This window comes from Salvia splendens, chromosome 3, assembly GCF_004379255.2.
Source record: "Salvia splendens isolate huo1 chromosome 3, SspV2, whole genome shotgun sequence".
Taxonomy (NCBI): domain Eukaryota; kingdom Viridiplantae; phylum Streptophyta; class Magnoliopsida; order Lamiales; family Lamiaceae; genus Salvia; species Salvia splendens.
In genome coordinates, this window is record NC_056034.1 from 15,194,788 (window position 1) to 15,209,335 (window position 14,548).

The 14,548-nt window shown below is 37.0% G+C and overlaps 1 protein-coding gene across 1 annotated transcript; it reads left to right on the top strand.

Annotated features, from left to right (window-relative positions):
- Window positions 1–9,757: 9,757 nt before the first annotated feature.
- On the top strand, window positions 9,758–13,356 carry LOC121795191 (probable pectin methyltransferase QUA3). The gene is made up of 7 exons (XM_042193654.1): window positions 9,758–10,296; window positions 10,775–10,978; window positions 11,058–11,268; window positions 11,347–11,608; window positions 11,785–12,159; window positions 12,371–12,466; window positions 12,809–13,356. Exons 1-7 carry the CDS (start codon window positions 9,874–9,876, stop codon window positions 13,029–13,031), a joined length of 1,794 nt encoding a protein of 597 aa, XP_042049588.1. The 5' UTR covers window positions 9,758–9,873; the 3' UTR covers window positions 13,032–13,356.
- The last annotated feature ends 1,192 nt before the right edge of the window (window positions 13,357–14,548 follow it).

A 14,548-nucleotide genomic window follows, 5' to 3' on the forward strand; every position in this document is an offset into this window, starting at 1 on the left:
CTGTGATACGGTGCTTATTATTGTTAATGGAATAGAATATGAAACAATGATGCATACCTTTTACATATATTCCCTCTTTCACACCCCTTTATTTATCTGTTTCTTTACTTATTGGAACAGATGATGAAACAATGATGTATGCATAACTTTGTAATAGCTAACATAGTACTGGTAGGTGAGACTATGATTGTGAAGTGAATAATATAATTTCAGTTTATATTTATTAATTACCATGGAAGGATTAATCGACTAATTATATACATAAGCATCACATAACATTATTATGTCTTGCACAACGGTTCGGAACCGCCGGTTCCGGTTCATCATATGCATGAACCGGAACCGGCCCGCTAAGGGTTCTGGCGGTTCCGGTTCCGGTTCAAAAAACCGGCGGTTTACGTGGCTGTTCAAAATCGCCGGTTTGTGGCCTGAACCGCCGGTTCCGGGCCGGTTTGGCGGTTCGTCCATTTTTTTGCATTATTTTTATTTGTTTATGTATGAAATGTGCGTAAATAAAATTCAAAAAATACGATGAAAGTTGCAATTTTATTGAGATTACACGTTTACAACAACTACAAATCGAAAAAACCTTGAGGTCTTGAAGTCTTAAACAAAAATTTAAATACAAACGAGAGTACTAGTCAACAACGAAACTAATTACAAATGACAAAAACGACGTAGAAGTTCTTATAAAAAAACTTATAAGTATATATACTCTTAATCGGCGAAGGAGATCTTTCTACATAACTAAATTAAGGACACCTTTTGCAATTCAACTTTAAATGTTGAGTTTAGTCTAACAATCAACAATTATAGTAGAATTGTCAAAAGTTTCCCCAATTATAGAGAAATCAACAATTGTATTTGTATTTGCATATTTTTAAAGAAATCAACAATTATAGAGAAATCTACTTCATCGACTAGAGTATATACAAATACAATTATGTAATTGTATTTGCATATTTTTAAAGTAGGAACTAATTGGGGAAAAAATAAAGGAAAAAGGACTTGAGCTCAACTTAAATTTAAAATTTAAGTTGAGGTGCCTACGTATCCCCAATGCTCATTTGCATTAGGGAATCAAAGCCCACATAGTTCTCTTACCTTACTTACCTATTTGGCTTGGCCAGCGGCGGTTGACGGTTGGCCTACGATTCATCCCCCTGTGAATTCATCTTGTGATCCCTCCTGACGATCATCCCAATCATTTTCTTGTTCTCGGACGTCAGCTTTGGCCCAATCATCAAGTAACATCACGACTTCCATATTTTTCGCCGAGAGTTTACTTCTTGATTCATCCAACACACGCGAGCCAACACTAAAAGCGGACTCGACGGCGACAGTAGAAGCCGGAACAGAAAAAATCTCCTTGGCCATTGACGCAAGGATGGGAAAATCTTTCTCGTGGGTTCCCCACCAATCAAGGACGTTGATTTGGGCGGGAGGAGTATGACCTTCATCACCAAAGGAAAAGAGTGAATCGAAATATAAATCTAATTCACTCACCATACCTGAGGACCTTCCGCCGATGTTGTAGCTGTATAGGTCGGCTAATTGGGATTGTGTGTCGGGGTTATCATAATCGGCTTGAAATTCGAAGCCATAGTTATGTTGTGGAGGAGGGGGGTCTTCTGACTTGGTGGGTAGTGTTATATTTGGTTTCATATTCGGTGTAGAGAGCGCGCAAGTTAAACTCGAGGGTTTGTTGGATAATGGACCGGTCCGGGAGGGTTATTTGAAATGTTTCTGAGAGGTCTACTCCAAATTCGTCACTGGTATCGATTGGATTACTTGAAGGGGGCCAAGATCAATAGAACTCAAATTGTTATAATAAAAATCTAAAATCCTAGAGGTACCTGCTAATTTCCATTTTGGATCCAATACCTTTGTAATAAAAAACACGGTTGGAATCTCACTGAAATACTTAAGCCATTTTTCAATCATATAATATAAAACACACATTAATTCAGGTGAAGAGGAAGCATTTTTCATTACAGTTTTAAAACCAAGTGATATATACATGCAATGCTCTAAAACACGAACAACAGTGCAGTAATAAACACCCGATAATTCAATAGTAGCATTTTTGAAATATTTGAACAATTTAAATAAAGCCACGCTATGTTCCCAACAACTATGTGAAAGATATAAATCATGAACGGAATATGTTCTATAAAAATCACATAAAGAATCTTTATGCATCAAAGTAGAATTCAGACAATCATATGTCGAATTCCATCTATGAGACACATCCATAGTAAAATTCGTATATCTAACATTCTTTTGATGACAATATTTCTTCCATGCTTTGCCAATAGCCGGCATTTGATGGATTAATCTAACTGCAGTTCTAATAGGACTAACATGCTTTTGCCATAATTCAAGCGCATCTTGTAGACATAAATTTAAAATATGACATATGCATCTTTGATGAAAATACTTACCTCCAATTACCGGAGCACAAGCCGCAATCAAATCGCTAATACTTGCGATGTTAGTAGTTGCATTATCAAAACCAATAGAAAATATCTTGTTGCATAATTGAAACTCATTCAAAACTTGTATAATCAAAGAAGCAATTTCGGGTGCAGTGTGTGGAGTTTCAAATTCTCTAAAACCTATTAAATGCTTGTTTAAAGTCCAACTATTGTCCACAAAGTGAACCGTAATGCCCATGTATGAATGACGGTTAAAACAATCAGTCCACACATCTGAGCAAATGTTCACTTTGTGGCCCAAGTTAACTAAATAACGTGATAATTCAACTTTTTTTCTAACATTGCCTAACGGTAAATCGTTGAACGGTCATTCGCCCTATTCTTTTGATAGCTACGTTTAAACCACTTTGCATAGTAACCTCAAATTTTTTGTCATCATAAACGTTAAAAGAAAAATGCTTCATTGCCGCCCATCTAGTCATAACATCAGAAAAAAAATTTGATCATATTTAAAAAGAGGTGTACCTGACGAACCCGAGCCGTCGGGTTGGAAGTTTAGTTGGGTTTGGGTAGAGGTAGTTCCGCATTCTACCGGATGCTTTGTCACCAAATGGCGACAGAGGGTGTCATATCCCCCACCACTCGAGAATTTGTAGACTTTATCACAATAGTTGCAATACGCATGAAACACCGATGTCTTTTCTTGAGAGTGCGGATCATGAGGACTTGAAATCACCACCGGGACCTTCTTGTAGTGTTTGACAAAAATATCAGATTTCAAAGCTTTTGCCGTGTTAGTGGGTGGAGGGGGGGATGCATCTCCTCATTTCCGTCGGTGCTAGACGGAATACGAGAATGAGATCTATCATCGTTGTTGTCCGAGTCCGATGATATAGACACGTCGTACTCGTCATTTTGTTGGGAACCATCGCCCCCGCCCCCACCTTGATGCATTTCAGCGAGTAGCATGGTCATCCTATGATCTTCTTCTATCTATAAATATAATATAAGTTGAAGTTTAATTACGAACACAAAAAAATTAAAAAACTCAATCTTATGAAATTATGAATTGTAAAATAATTTTTCATTACTTACTTGCATGCGTTCAGCCACCACTAGGGAAACCTCTTCCATAACTTCTCGACGACTAGGTTGCCTTGATTTTGAGGGACGACTAGGACTTTGATCTTAGGCAATTCCCTTGCCCCGATCACCACGTCCCAGTCCACCACGAGAAGAAGACATAGTGATATATGAAAGTAGCATGGATTGAATATGGAGTATGGAATAAGTGGTAAATTACGAGCACAACAACAAATATAGTAGTAAGTAGTAACTAGTAACTAGTAAACAACTTGAGCAATTAGAGAGAATGGGGAGAGAATAGAGAAATAGAGATTGAGAATGAAATCCTTGTTAACACAAGAATGGGGTGAGTAAAAATGAGTGGGAAGTGGGGAATTTATAGGAGTAAAATCGGAAGAATTTTTTTTTTTGAAATTTCAAATTCGGCCGAAATTGGCGGTTTACCGCCTGAACCGGCGGTTCAACCACAAACCGGCGGTTCAGTCCACGGTTTTCTGATGGAAACCATCGGTTTCTGACCGAAAACCGGCGGTTTCTGACCGGTTTTCAGGCCTACGACTTGCACCCTACGACCTGCCACCTGAAAAGTCACCGGAACTGCTGGAAACTGATGCACTATTTATTAGCACTAAAAATACTTGCAAGTTTACAGGGTAGATCTAGTATAGCTAAAGGTCAGTACCGGGATATCGAACACAAGGAATAAGATTGCAACTGGCTATCATACACTAAGCGTCATATACTATTTAAAGACACAGATGTTTTTTTGTTTGATTTTATTAAACTAGACTGAAAAATAAATAAACAAATAAAAAGAAAGCATATAAACAATTATACAAAGCAGACATAAGAATGTAGAATATTAGGATCCAAAACACAATCGACTTTCTTGAATTACGGTCTCTAGAGTTATTAAGTCGGTCACTTAACTGGATTAGACCCTCTCCCTAGGTGAGAAATCCGTAGATTAGGTGTTGAAATCAAAGTCCCCTTTAAATCTCTAACATCTAACTCCTAAAAGATCGTTAAGACCAATGACCTCCCAGTGAAACCTCAACTCTCTCGAGTTCTATTGAATTAAAGTGTGAATTATCCATTTTCCAAGTCAACTATTTCGTCTCCCAAGTACTCTAATAAACTCTAACATTTATTCAAGAGGTAGCTAATCAATTGAATATAGAAAGCGCAAGGATAAATCAAATAACTACAAGAGCTAACAAGAAAAATCAATCGAATATCTTCACCAAAAATTCCACAATTGATGTTTAACTCATAGACAAGTAAAAACTACAAATAAAGTACGAGACATGAAAGAAATTGATAAAACCCAAAGTTGAATCTTCAATCTTCAGTCTTCTCTTGCCTGGATCTGTAGAACTCCGCTCCAGTGGAAGATGGATGAATTTAAGGGTGGAATATGGAATGGAAGAAGTGTAGAGAGGGAGAAGGATTGGAGGCTCTGAGATAAAGATTATGAATTAGGTTCAGAGGTATTTATAGGCTGGAAAAAGGTTTATTTTTGATAAATTTCGTGCCCTACAAGAAATAGGAGATATTTGGCTTCACAATATAATAATTTCTTTTCTTCCGTGAATTTCCGCATAAATTCCCGTCAGCTTTGACTGCACTGCGCAATGTTCGTAGAATTGTCATAACTTTCTCCACAGAACTCCGATTGAGACATGCAAGATATTCATGCGAAGCTATTTTGAAGACGAAGAGAATAGAATGTAGTAAGCACTGACTGGACTTCAAAATCACTGGCAGAATGGGCTCGAACAGAGGCTGCTGCACTTTGGCCTTTTTTCACCTTTTTCTATCTTTTTCTATCATTTATCAACAAACACGTCAAAAATACCAAATGTATAACATATGCAATTTAAGAACATAATTTGCATGCTTGATATTTAAAACAAGTCAAATCTAGTCCTTAAAAATATGCAAAATCTGTGTTTGTCAACTCCCCCAAACTTAATTATTTGTTTGTCCTTAAACAAAACAAGAGAAAAACTACTAAAGAAACACGGATGCTAAGAACTAGACTTCATAGTTGCCTCAAAAATTATAACAAGAAATAAAGAGTTTGACAAGAATACAAATCAAATCAAGCAAAACTTATTAGTGCATTTTCATTACTAGCTCGTTGATCACCTTGAAGTACATGCGCTCACAAGTATTTAGAAGTGTGTTTATCACTCACTCTCAAAGTGTATAAGGTAAAGAATATATGCTCTCAGATCATGCAACATGCAAAGTTTACCATATGCTTGCTCGATGTCTAATCCCTCCTCTACTTTATATGATTAAAATCAAAAATCCAAAAGGTCTATATTTTCGGTTATAATGTAGGCTCTTTGGTAAGATGAGGAAATATGGCTAAAAAGTGACTAATCCCAAACATAGCAAAAGTGATCAATTTCTACTACATCAAACATAGCACCGCACCAACAATTCGAATCTCAGTAAATTCTAGACTTTGTCTAAATTTCTTCTCACTTCCCAAATTCCTTTGATTTTTTTTCTTTTCATTTTTTTAAAAAAAAATTTTGTACATCTTTTTTTTCTTTCTATGCACAACCAATTATCTCATTCAAACCACATATGTCTATGTACTTTTCACAAGTAAGCACACTACTTTTCTTTCTACCTTATCTCTCCAACTCTTTTCACAAAATATAAACTAAAATTCACCAAGAGTGTATGGATATTCCCTTTTATTTAGCTTCCAAAGAAAAAGGCTTTAAAGGCTCAAAGTGGCTAGCTAGGGAAAAATATTTTGAATAAGGTCATAAATTTGGATATATAAAGTAGCTAAGAAGGATGGCGTAACGTCCTCTTTTATCATTTAAACACTATGTAAACGTAGGCAGACTAGGAGCAAGTTCTAGAAACAAATACATGAATGCAGATAAATCACACAAGAAATAAATTTATGGCAAGTCTTACAAGGTATAAGCATGATTCAATGCAAATAAACAATTCATCATTTATGCACCTTTTCACTAAACCTTCAAATCAATGCATCAAGTCAACTCAACCAACACATAAACGAAATTTTTATCATATGCATTTCGGTCTGATGTTCCTAAACATGGGTATTTCTAAATTTTCTATGTTATGCTCATGACAAGATTCACCTCGGGTTTATTTAAAAAAAACAAACAAAAACAAACAAAAACAACTAAACTCACGGTCCACCACTTCATCCCCCCAAACTTATTCAAAACTACGTTAAGAATAAGTTTGAAAATTCGGTGGAGATGTGAGTAAACTAAGAAAACAAATCAAACTAAATAAAAAAGATATCAATGTTGGGTTGCCTCCCAACAAGCGCTTGGTTAACGTCTTTAGCTTAACGTTCTTTGAGGCTCATAAAATATCCCCCATTCTCGGGATTTTCTTTGGGATGCCTTATGTACCTACAATTTCGCAATGTGAGCATAGAATGAAGAAAATTATAGTAGAGTACAATGCATAACATGTGGCAATCCCCTAAACTTTAATCATATCAAGGCATAAAATATGCAAATCAAATTATCTACCTTAACATGATCATTTTTCATCCTCCGTAATCTTCTCTATCCCCCAATTAATTGCAAAAATTTTCAACAATAAACTAAGATCAAGCAAAAAAAAAAATTTAAGCTCTAGAAATATACACAATTCATGCAGGATAAAATAGCCTCGCAATGCTATGAACATGAACTATGCGTATCAACAATCAAACCAAAGTGATATGCAATTTTCATCCAACAAGATCAACATACTCATGCACACCCAATAATAATTAATTCCAAAAATCCAAGACTCACAAGTTCATCATCCTCCATCAAACTCCAATCCAAACTTCCAATATATAAATCAACAACAAGGCCATTCAAGGAAAAAATTCAAAATCAAAGCTCAGAAATTAAAAAAAGAACATACCTTGGTTGGTTGACAGTTGAGCATAAGAATGAGTGGAATCCAAAAAATGTGATTAAGTGGCGTGAATTTGGAGTATGAGTGTGTGAATTGTGTGGAGAAAATAAAATATAAAGAGGGGAAGGAAGATTTTTTTAAGTTTTTTTTAGGAAAAGAAAATCAGAAGTAAAAGAATAAAAAACAAAAAAAACAAAAAAAACAAAAAAAAAACAACGAGAAAGAAAAGTTAAAAGAAATGATTTTTTTAAAAATTTTCTTTTAAACTTCAACTATACGGAGAAACATCAGCTATACGGAGGAGAAAACTAAAGAAGAAAACTAATAAAAACAAGGGAGCAGATATATATCTCACCCACGCTCTACGGAGCATATCAAGTGTTGTAGTAGATAATTCTATCTTGTACTGGAGTAATCCATTGTTATGCTTCGTGCTCCTTGCAAAACAAATAAAACAAAAAAAAATTAAAATAAAACTATACAAAATATTACACTCTAAATTATTATTATCAACCATTTTACAATATCAGCTTAAAGCAATAATATTCCCCGGCAACGGCACCAAAAACTTGATGCACTATTTATTAGCACTAAAAATACTTGCAAGTTTACAGGGTAGATCTAGTATAGCTAAAGGTCAGTACCGGGATATCGAACACAAGGAATAAGATTGCAACTGGCTATCATACACTAAGCGTCATATACTATTTAAAGACACAGATGTTTTTTGGTTTGATTTTATTAAACTAGACTGAAAAATAAATAAACAAATAAAAAGAAAGCATATAAACAATTATACAAAGCAGACATAAGAATGTAGAATATTAGGATCTAAAACACAATCGACTTTCTTGAATTACGGTCTCTAGAGTTATTAAGTCGGTCACTTAACTGGATTAGACCCTCTCCCTAGGTGAGAAATCCGTAGATTAGGTGTTGAAATCAAAGTCCCCTTTAAATCTCTAACATCTAACTCCTAAAAGATCGTTAAGACCAATGACCTCCCAGTGAAACCTCAACTCTCTCGAGTTCTATTGAATTAAAGTGTGAATTATCCATTTTCCAAGTCAACTATTTCGTCTCCCAAGTACTCTAATCAACTCTAACATGTATTCAAGAGGTAGCTAATCAATTGAATATAGAAAGCGCAAGGATAAATCAAATAACTACAATAGCTAACAAGGAAAATCAATCGAATATCTTCACCAATAATTCTACAATTGATGTTTAACTCATAGACAAGTAAAAACTACAAATAAAGTACGAGACATGAAAAAAATTGATAAAACCCAAGGTTGAATCTTCAATCTTCAGTCTTCTCTTGCCTGGATCTGCAGAACTCCGCTCCAATGGAAGATTGATGAATTTAAGGGTGGAATATGGAATGAAAGAAGTGTAGAGAGGGAGAAGGATTGGAGGCTCTGATATAAAGATTATGAATTAGGTTCAGAGGTATTTATATGCTGGAAAAACGTTTATTTTTGATAAATTTCGTGCCCTACAAGAAATATGAGAGATTTTGCTTGAATTTCCGCATAAAAACGTTCGTAGAATTGTCATAACTTTCTCCATAGAACTCCGATTGAGACATGCAAGATATCCACGCGAAGCTCTTTCGAAGACGAAGAGAATGGCATGTAGTAAGCACTGACTGGACTTCAAAATCGCTGGCAGAATGGGCTCGAACAGAGGCGGCTGCACTTTGGCCTTTTTTCACATTTCACTATCTTTTTCTATCATTTATCAACAAACACGTCAAAAATACCAAATGTAAAACATATGCAATTTAAGAACATAATTTGCATGATTGACATTTAAAACATGTCAAATCTAGTCATTAAAAACATGCAAAATCTGTGTTTGTTAGAAACCGGCGGTTTCTGACACCGGTGGTTTTCGTCAGAAATCGCCGGTTTGAACCGCAACCCTAGCCTGCAACCCTACGCCTCAAGCCGGAATCCGCCGTTGGAACCGTTGAACCACCGGTTCACGGTTCAATAATTCCTCGGCCCTGAACCGGCCCGCCTGAACAGCGAACCCGCCGATTCCGGTTCCGGTTCATGAACCGGTGGGCCCGAACTGGCCGTTAACTGCCGGGCCGGTTCGGTTTGTGCATGCTTAGATCCAATATTACTAGTTAAATGCTCTTGTAAATGGAAACAAAATTAGTTATGATCGAACACGAAGTCCACGCAAGTGGACTAGAGTAAGTGAGTAACTGTGTCTGTGGCCATTTACTTTAGCTTCAATGTCACAGTCACACCGACCTTCCTAGTTAATTATCGCGTTGTACATTAAGCAGCATAGCTTGTACCATATTCATTCCTAATTAGTGCAAACGCAAACTTAAACTCAGATCTTCAAGCTCAACACTGTCGCTGTGTATAAGTGTTAGTGTAAAAATGAGATCTTGAAGTTGAGAGAGAAAATGGGGCTGTTGAATCTTCCGTCTTCCAAGAACCGCCACGCGCGCCAATGGCGGGTGCTGGATGCTATTATGGGGTCCTTCTTCGCGGCGGTTCTGCTCTTCTTCCTCCTTGTCTTCACTCCACTGGGCGACTCGCTTGCGGCATCGGGGCGGCAGACGCTGCTCCGCTCGGATCCACGGCACCGGGGGCGATTGGTGGCGCTGGTGGAGCAGGGGCGTCAGGCGGTGGCCATCGACGCTTGCCCCGCCGATATGGTGGATCACATGCCCTGTGAGGATCCCAGAATTAACAGCCAGCTCAGCAGGGATATGAATTTCTACAGGGAGAGGCATTGCCCTCGCCCCGACGACACGCCTCTCTGTTTGATCCCGCCGCCGGACGGCTACAAGGTTCCCGTACCCTGGCCCGACAGTTTGCATAAGGTCAACTCAATTTCATTTTTTTTTTCAATTCTTAATTAGTTTGTAAGTATTGGGACTGGTTTTACAAGTTTCCTTTAGCTTGCAGATTTGAATATGTGGCTGTGAACTTATGTGTTTGAAGTTCTACATGAAGACAATGTTTGTTTAGTTGTAGGAATAAATTGAAGTTGAATCTTTGGTCTTGCTTATTGGGAATCTGCAATCTGAATTGTTGTATAGATATGCAATTCTCTCAATTGTTTTGATTGGTGGAATGCGTCTGCTTCTATATAGCGTTGATTAGTATATGCATTTTTGCATCTAGTGCCAACGGTATTCTGCAGCGGCTGCTGCCTTTTTTTTGGTAATGAAGTACTACTTTAATAGTATGTACTATGTTTTCAAACTATTGAGGAATATCTTTACAACTCAGTCTGCTATAAGCAATTGAAAGCTTGCTTCGGCTCACATGATCATTAGTTTTGTGTTTTGTATGCAGATATGGCATGATAACATGCCTTACAATAAAATAGCAGATAGGAAAGGCCACCAGGGATGGATGAAGAGAGAAGGTCCGTATTTCATATTTCCTGGTGGTGGTACAATGTTCCCAGATGGAGCTGAACAATATATCGAAAAGCTAAAACAGTATATTCCTATAGCTGGGGGAGCTTTGAGGACAGCTCTCGATATGGGATGCGGGGTAGGGATTCCTTCCCTGTTTCCTTGTAACAGCTATTACTGAATACAGGTCTTGAAAAATCTCTTATCTCATTTTCTAGGTTGCTAGTTTCGGTGGATACATGCTCTCTGAAGGCATATTAACTCTTTCCTTTGCCCCAAGAGATTCACATAAAGCTCAGATACAGTTCGCTCTGGAGAGAGGAGTACCGACCTTTGTTGCCATGCTTGGCACGCGTAGACTTCCGTTTTCTGGGTTTTCTTTCGATTTGGTCCACTGTTCTCGATGTCTGATACCTTTCGCTGCTTATAGTAAGTCCTCGTCCTAATAGAGCACCACTATCTCATAAATATATAACACTGTTCCTAACACGTATTATACCTGTGCAGATGCTACATATTTTCTTGAAGTTGATCGGTTACTTCGGCCAGGAGGCTACCTAGTCATATCTGGACCTCCTGTACAGTGGCCTAAACAAGATAAGGAATGGGCTGAACTGCAGGCAGTTGCCAGATCTTTGTGTTACGAGCTGATTGTCGTAGATGGGAACACTGCTATCTGGAAAAAGCCGATTGGGGATTCATGCCATCCCAACCTTAATGAATTTGGGCTCAACTTGTGCGATGAGTCTGATGATCCTAGTTTTTCGTGGTAAATATGCATCAGAAGCTTTTTGTTATTATCTCTTTCATAACACTTCATACTATTGCATCACCTTTGATCATATTTTGGTTATAAACTTATAACATGTATTCCAAGGTGGACTCAGTCACTATATTATTGATGCATTCTCGTTGAGAAAAGGATTTAATATTATTAATTTGCAGGTACACCAAGTTGAAGAAATGTATTAGCAGGACATCCTCTGTTAAGGGAGAATACGCGGTTGGAGCAATTCCAAAGTGGCCCGAGAGATTGACAATAGCTCCTTCAAGGGTTAGTATTATTAAAAATGGAATCGATGTGTTTGAAGCTGACAAGCGAAGATGGGCAAGGAGGGTTGCTTACTACAAGAAATCTTTAAACATAAAACTAGGAACTCCATCCATCCGAAATGTCATGGATATGAATGCATTCTTCGGAGGTTTTGCAGCGGCCGTAATATCTGATCCTGTTTGGGTAATGAATGTCGTTCCCGCTCGAAAGCCGTCAACCCTTGATGTCATTTATGACCGAGGACTTATAGGAGTTTTCCATGATTGGTGCGTGGAAGTAACATGCTCCCTTTACCCATTATTTCTTTAGCATTTATCCTATGTGCAGTCTTTTTGCATAGACTTGTGCTTATACATTTGTTTATCTAGTGTTCAATGTGGCTTGTGATTTAGTTCAGATTCTCCATATCCTTATTATATGTCCTAAAGTATTATGTTTTAATTGATATTGGATATATTTTCTTTCTGATGCTTGTAGGTGTGAGCCTTTCTCAACATATCCTCGTACTTACGATTTGATACATGTTGCTGATATCGAGTCTCTTGTTAAAGATCCCAGTTCGGGAAAACACAGGTACTATTTTTTGTTCTTATTTCTGTCAAACTTGTGACCATTCAAGCTGCTCCATTTTTTTGAGGAACTCATCTGATTAAGTATCTATAATGCAATTGAGTTGCTTGGCTCGAAGTTTGAGTTGAATAAAACTTCCCCCATCCACGAAAAGTTTGCCACGATTTCCTTTTCGCTCAGTCCACAAAAATCTCCACTTTCCATTTACAGTAAAAGGATCCACACAACTCACCACACTTACCACACATTTCAAGTGGGACTCTTTTCCATTCACACACGACCAACCATTTTATTAAAACCTGTGCCATCCACAATATTTGATCTCCACCAACGTCGTATTTGTAGGTGTAACCTTGTCGATCTGATGGTGGAAATTGATAGAATGCTGCGTCCTGAAGGCACGGTTATCATTAGAGATTCACCTGAAGTGATTGACAAAATTGAATGGATTTCTCGTGCCATAAGATGGAGGGCCTCCATACACGACAAAGAACCCGACTCACTTCAGAGGGAGAAAGTCCTGGTAGCAACGAAGAAATTGTGGAAGTTACCTTCTGTATCCCAGTGAAGCCAAAATCGTGCTAGTCCCATTGTAAGGTAGGTACTCTTGTGTAGCTTTGGTTCCAAATTTACATTACAATGACTATTCTTGGCAAGGACTTGTTTGGTGCTCTCACATATATCACTTGCACCTATAGAATGACGCAAAATGTAAAATACGAATGTCTATGATCGCCCTTTTACATTAGGAAGTCTGTTAATAGTTGGAATTTCAAATTTATGTCTCATTACATTGTGACTGCAGATTGCCTAGATGGCTTTAAATGTATGATGATAGATTGATAGTCGATTCAAGATATTTGTTGTTCAATGTTACACTCATTTACATAAAATGCTTCTCCACATTCTGAACCATTTTGCCTTTGCTACTACTGGTCCTATATATTAAAGAGCTAGATGAGGCAAGTTAGATCTTGTAGATATAGATGTCAAAATTTAGATATTTTTATTTTGCTTAGATTGACTATTTTAATGCTCTCTTGCATCATACGATATCAACACCAAAGTTTATATGTGATTGAACTTGACTACTATACTTGTTAAAAACTTTGTTGGAGTGTGTGTGACAGAGAGAGAGGTGGGGGTCCCTAGTTTGTTTATGGAACTTGACAAGGTTGCTTCCTAGGATAACCTCTAACACTCCCATTTTGTTACATGTTTAGATCCAGATAATGAATCTGCACCATTTTAGTAAAAATATATAGAGTTTGTTTATCTTTGACAATCTTGTTCATATTTTGTTGAAAATTAGATTAAATTTCTGTTGGTTTATTTGAAAAATGTAAAGATTGAAGTTTGATATTTGAGTTTAGAATAAGAGTAGGCAGATATAACTTAGATGCACTGCTCTGCACATTAATGATAACTTATTAAAGCTATTTATTTAAATCTCAAGTTATCTCTTTCTCGTTGAAATGAAACAGCCCCCACCTCCATGGTGAGGATCCTCTGCCCAGACTATGACCTGCATTTAATTCAACTTCGACCTATACTTTGCTTGCTTGGGATTCTGAAACATACTACTACTAATACTAATCATTTTTAATTTTTTTTTTAAATTTGCATCTTAGCTTCATTATGATTCCACTCAGATTGTATGGCCTGGGTGATTATGATCATGATCGTCATCGTCTACAGATCAATAGTAAAATAAAAACTCGTGTTATTCTTGACTTCATTTTGATTAATCCAGCTTTGAACTCACTTCGATTTACGAAATAAGCAGACTTGAATAAGTACTACCTTCTTGTGAGAATTCTTCAAGTCCTGAAATTGGAAAAAAAATGTCAATAATGTGAAAAACATCAATTTTCTAGTGTTGAGATCTACAAAATCAAATATTTCTAGGAGAACTGCATTCATTCCTGTCACTCAACAAATATTAGGTCATTTCATTGACAAACAATATTGGTTATCTAAGGTTATTTATCTGATTTTAAGAATTGGGTTATCGGTTTGATTTTCTACTTAAATGTAATACGGTGGAAATGATGGAATGTCACTTTTGTGTACCACTCTGATCAA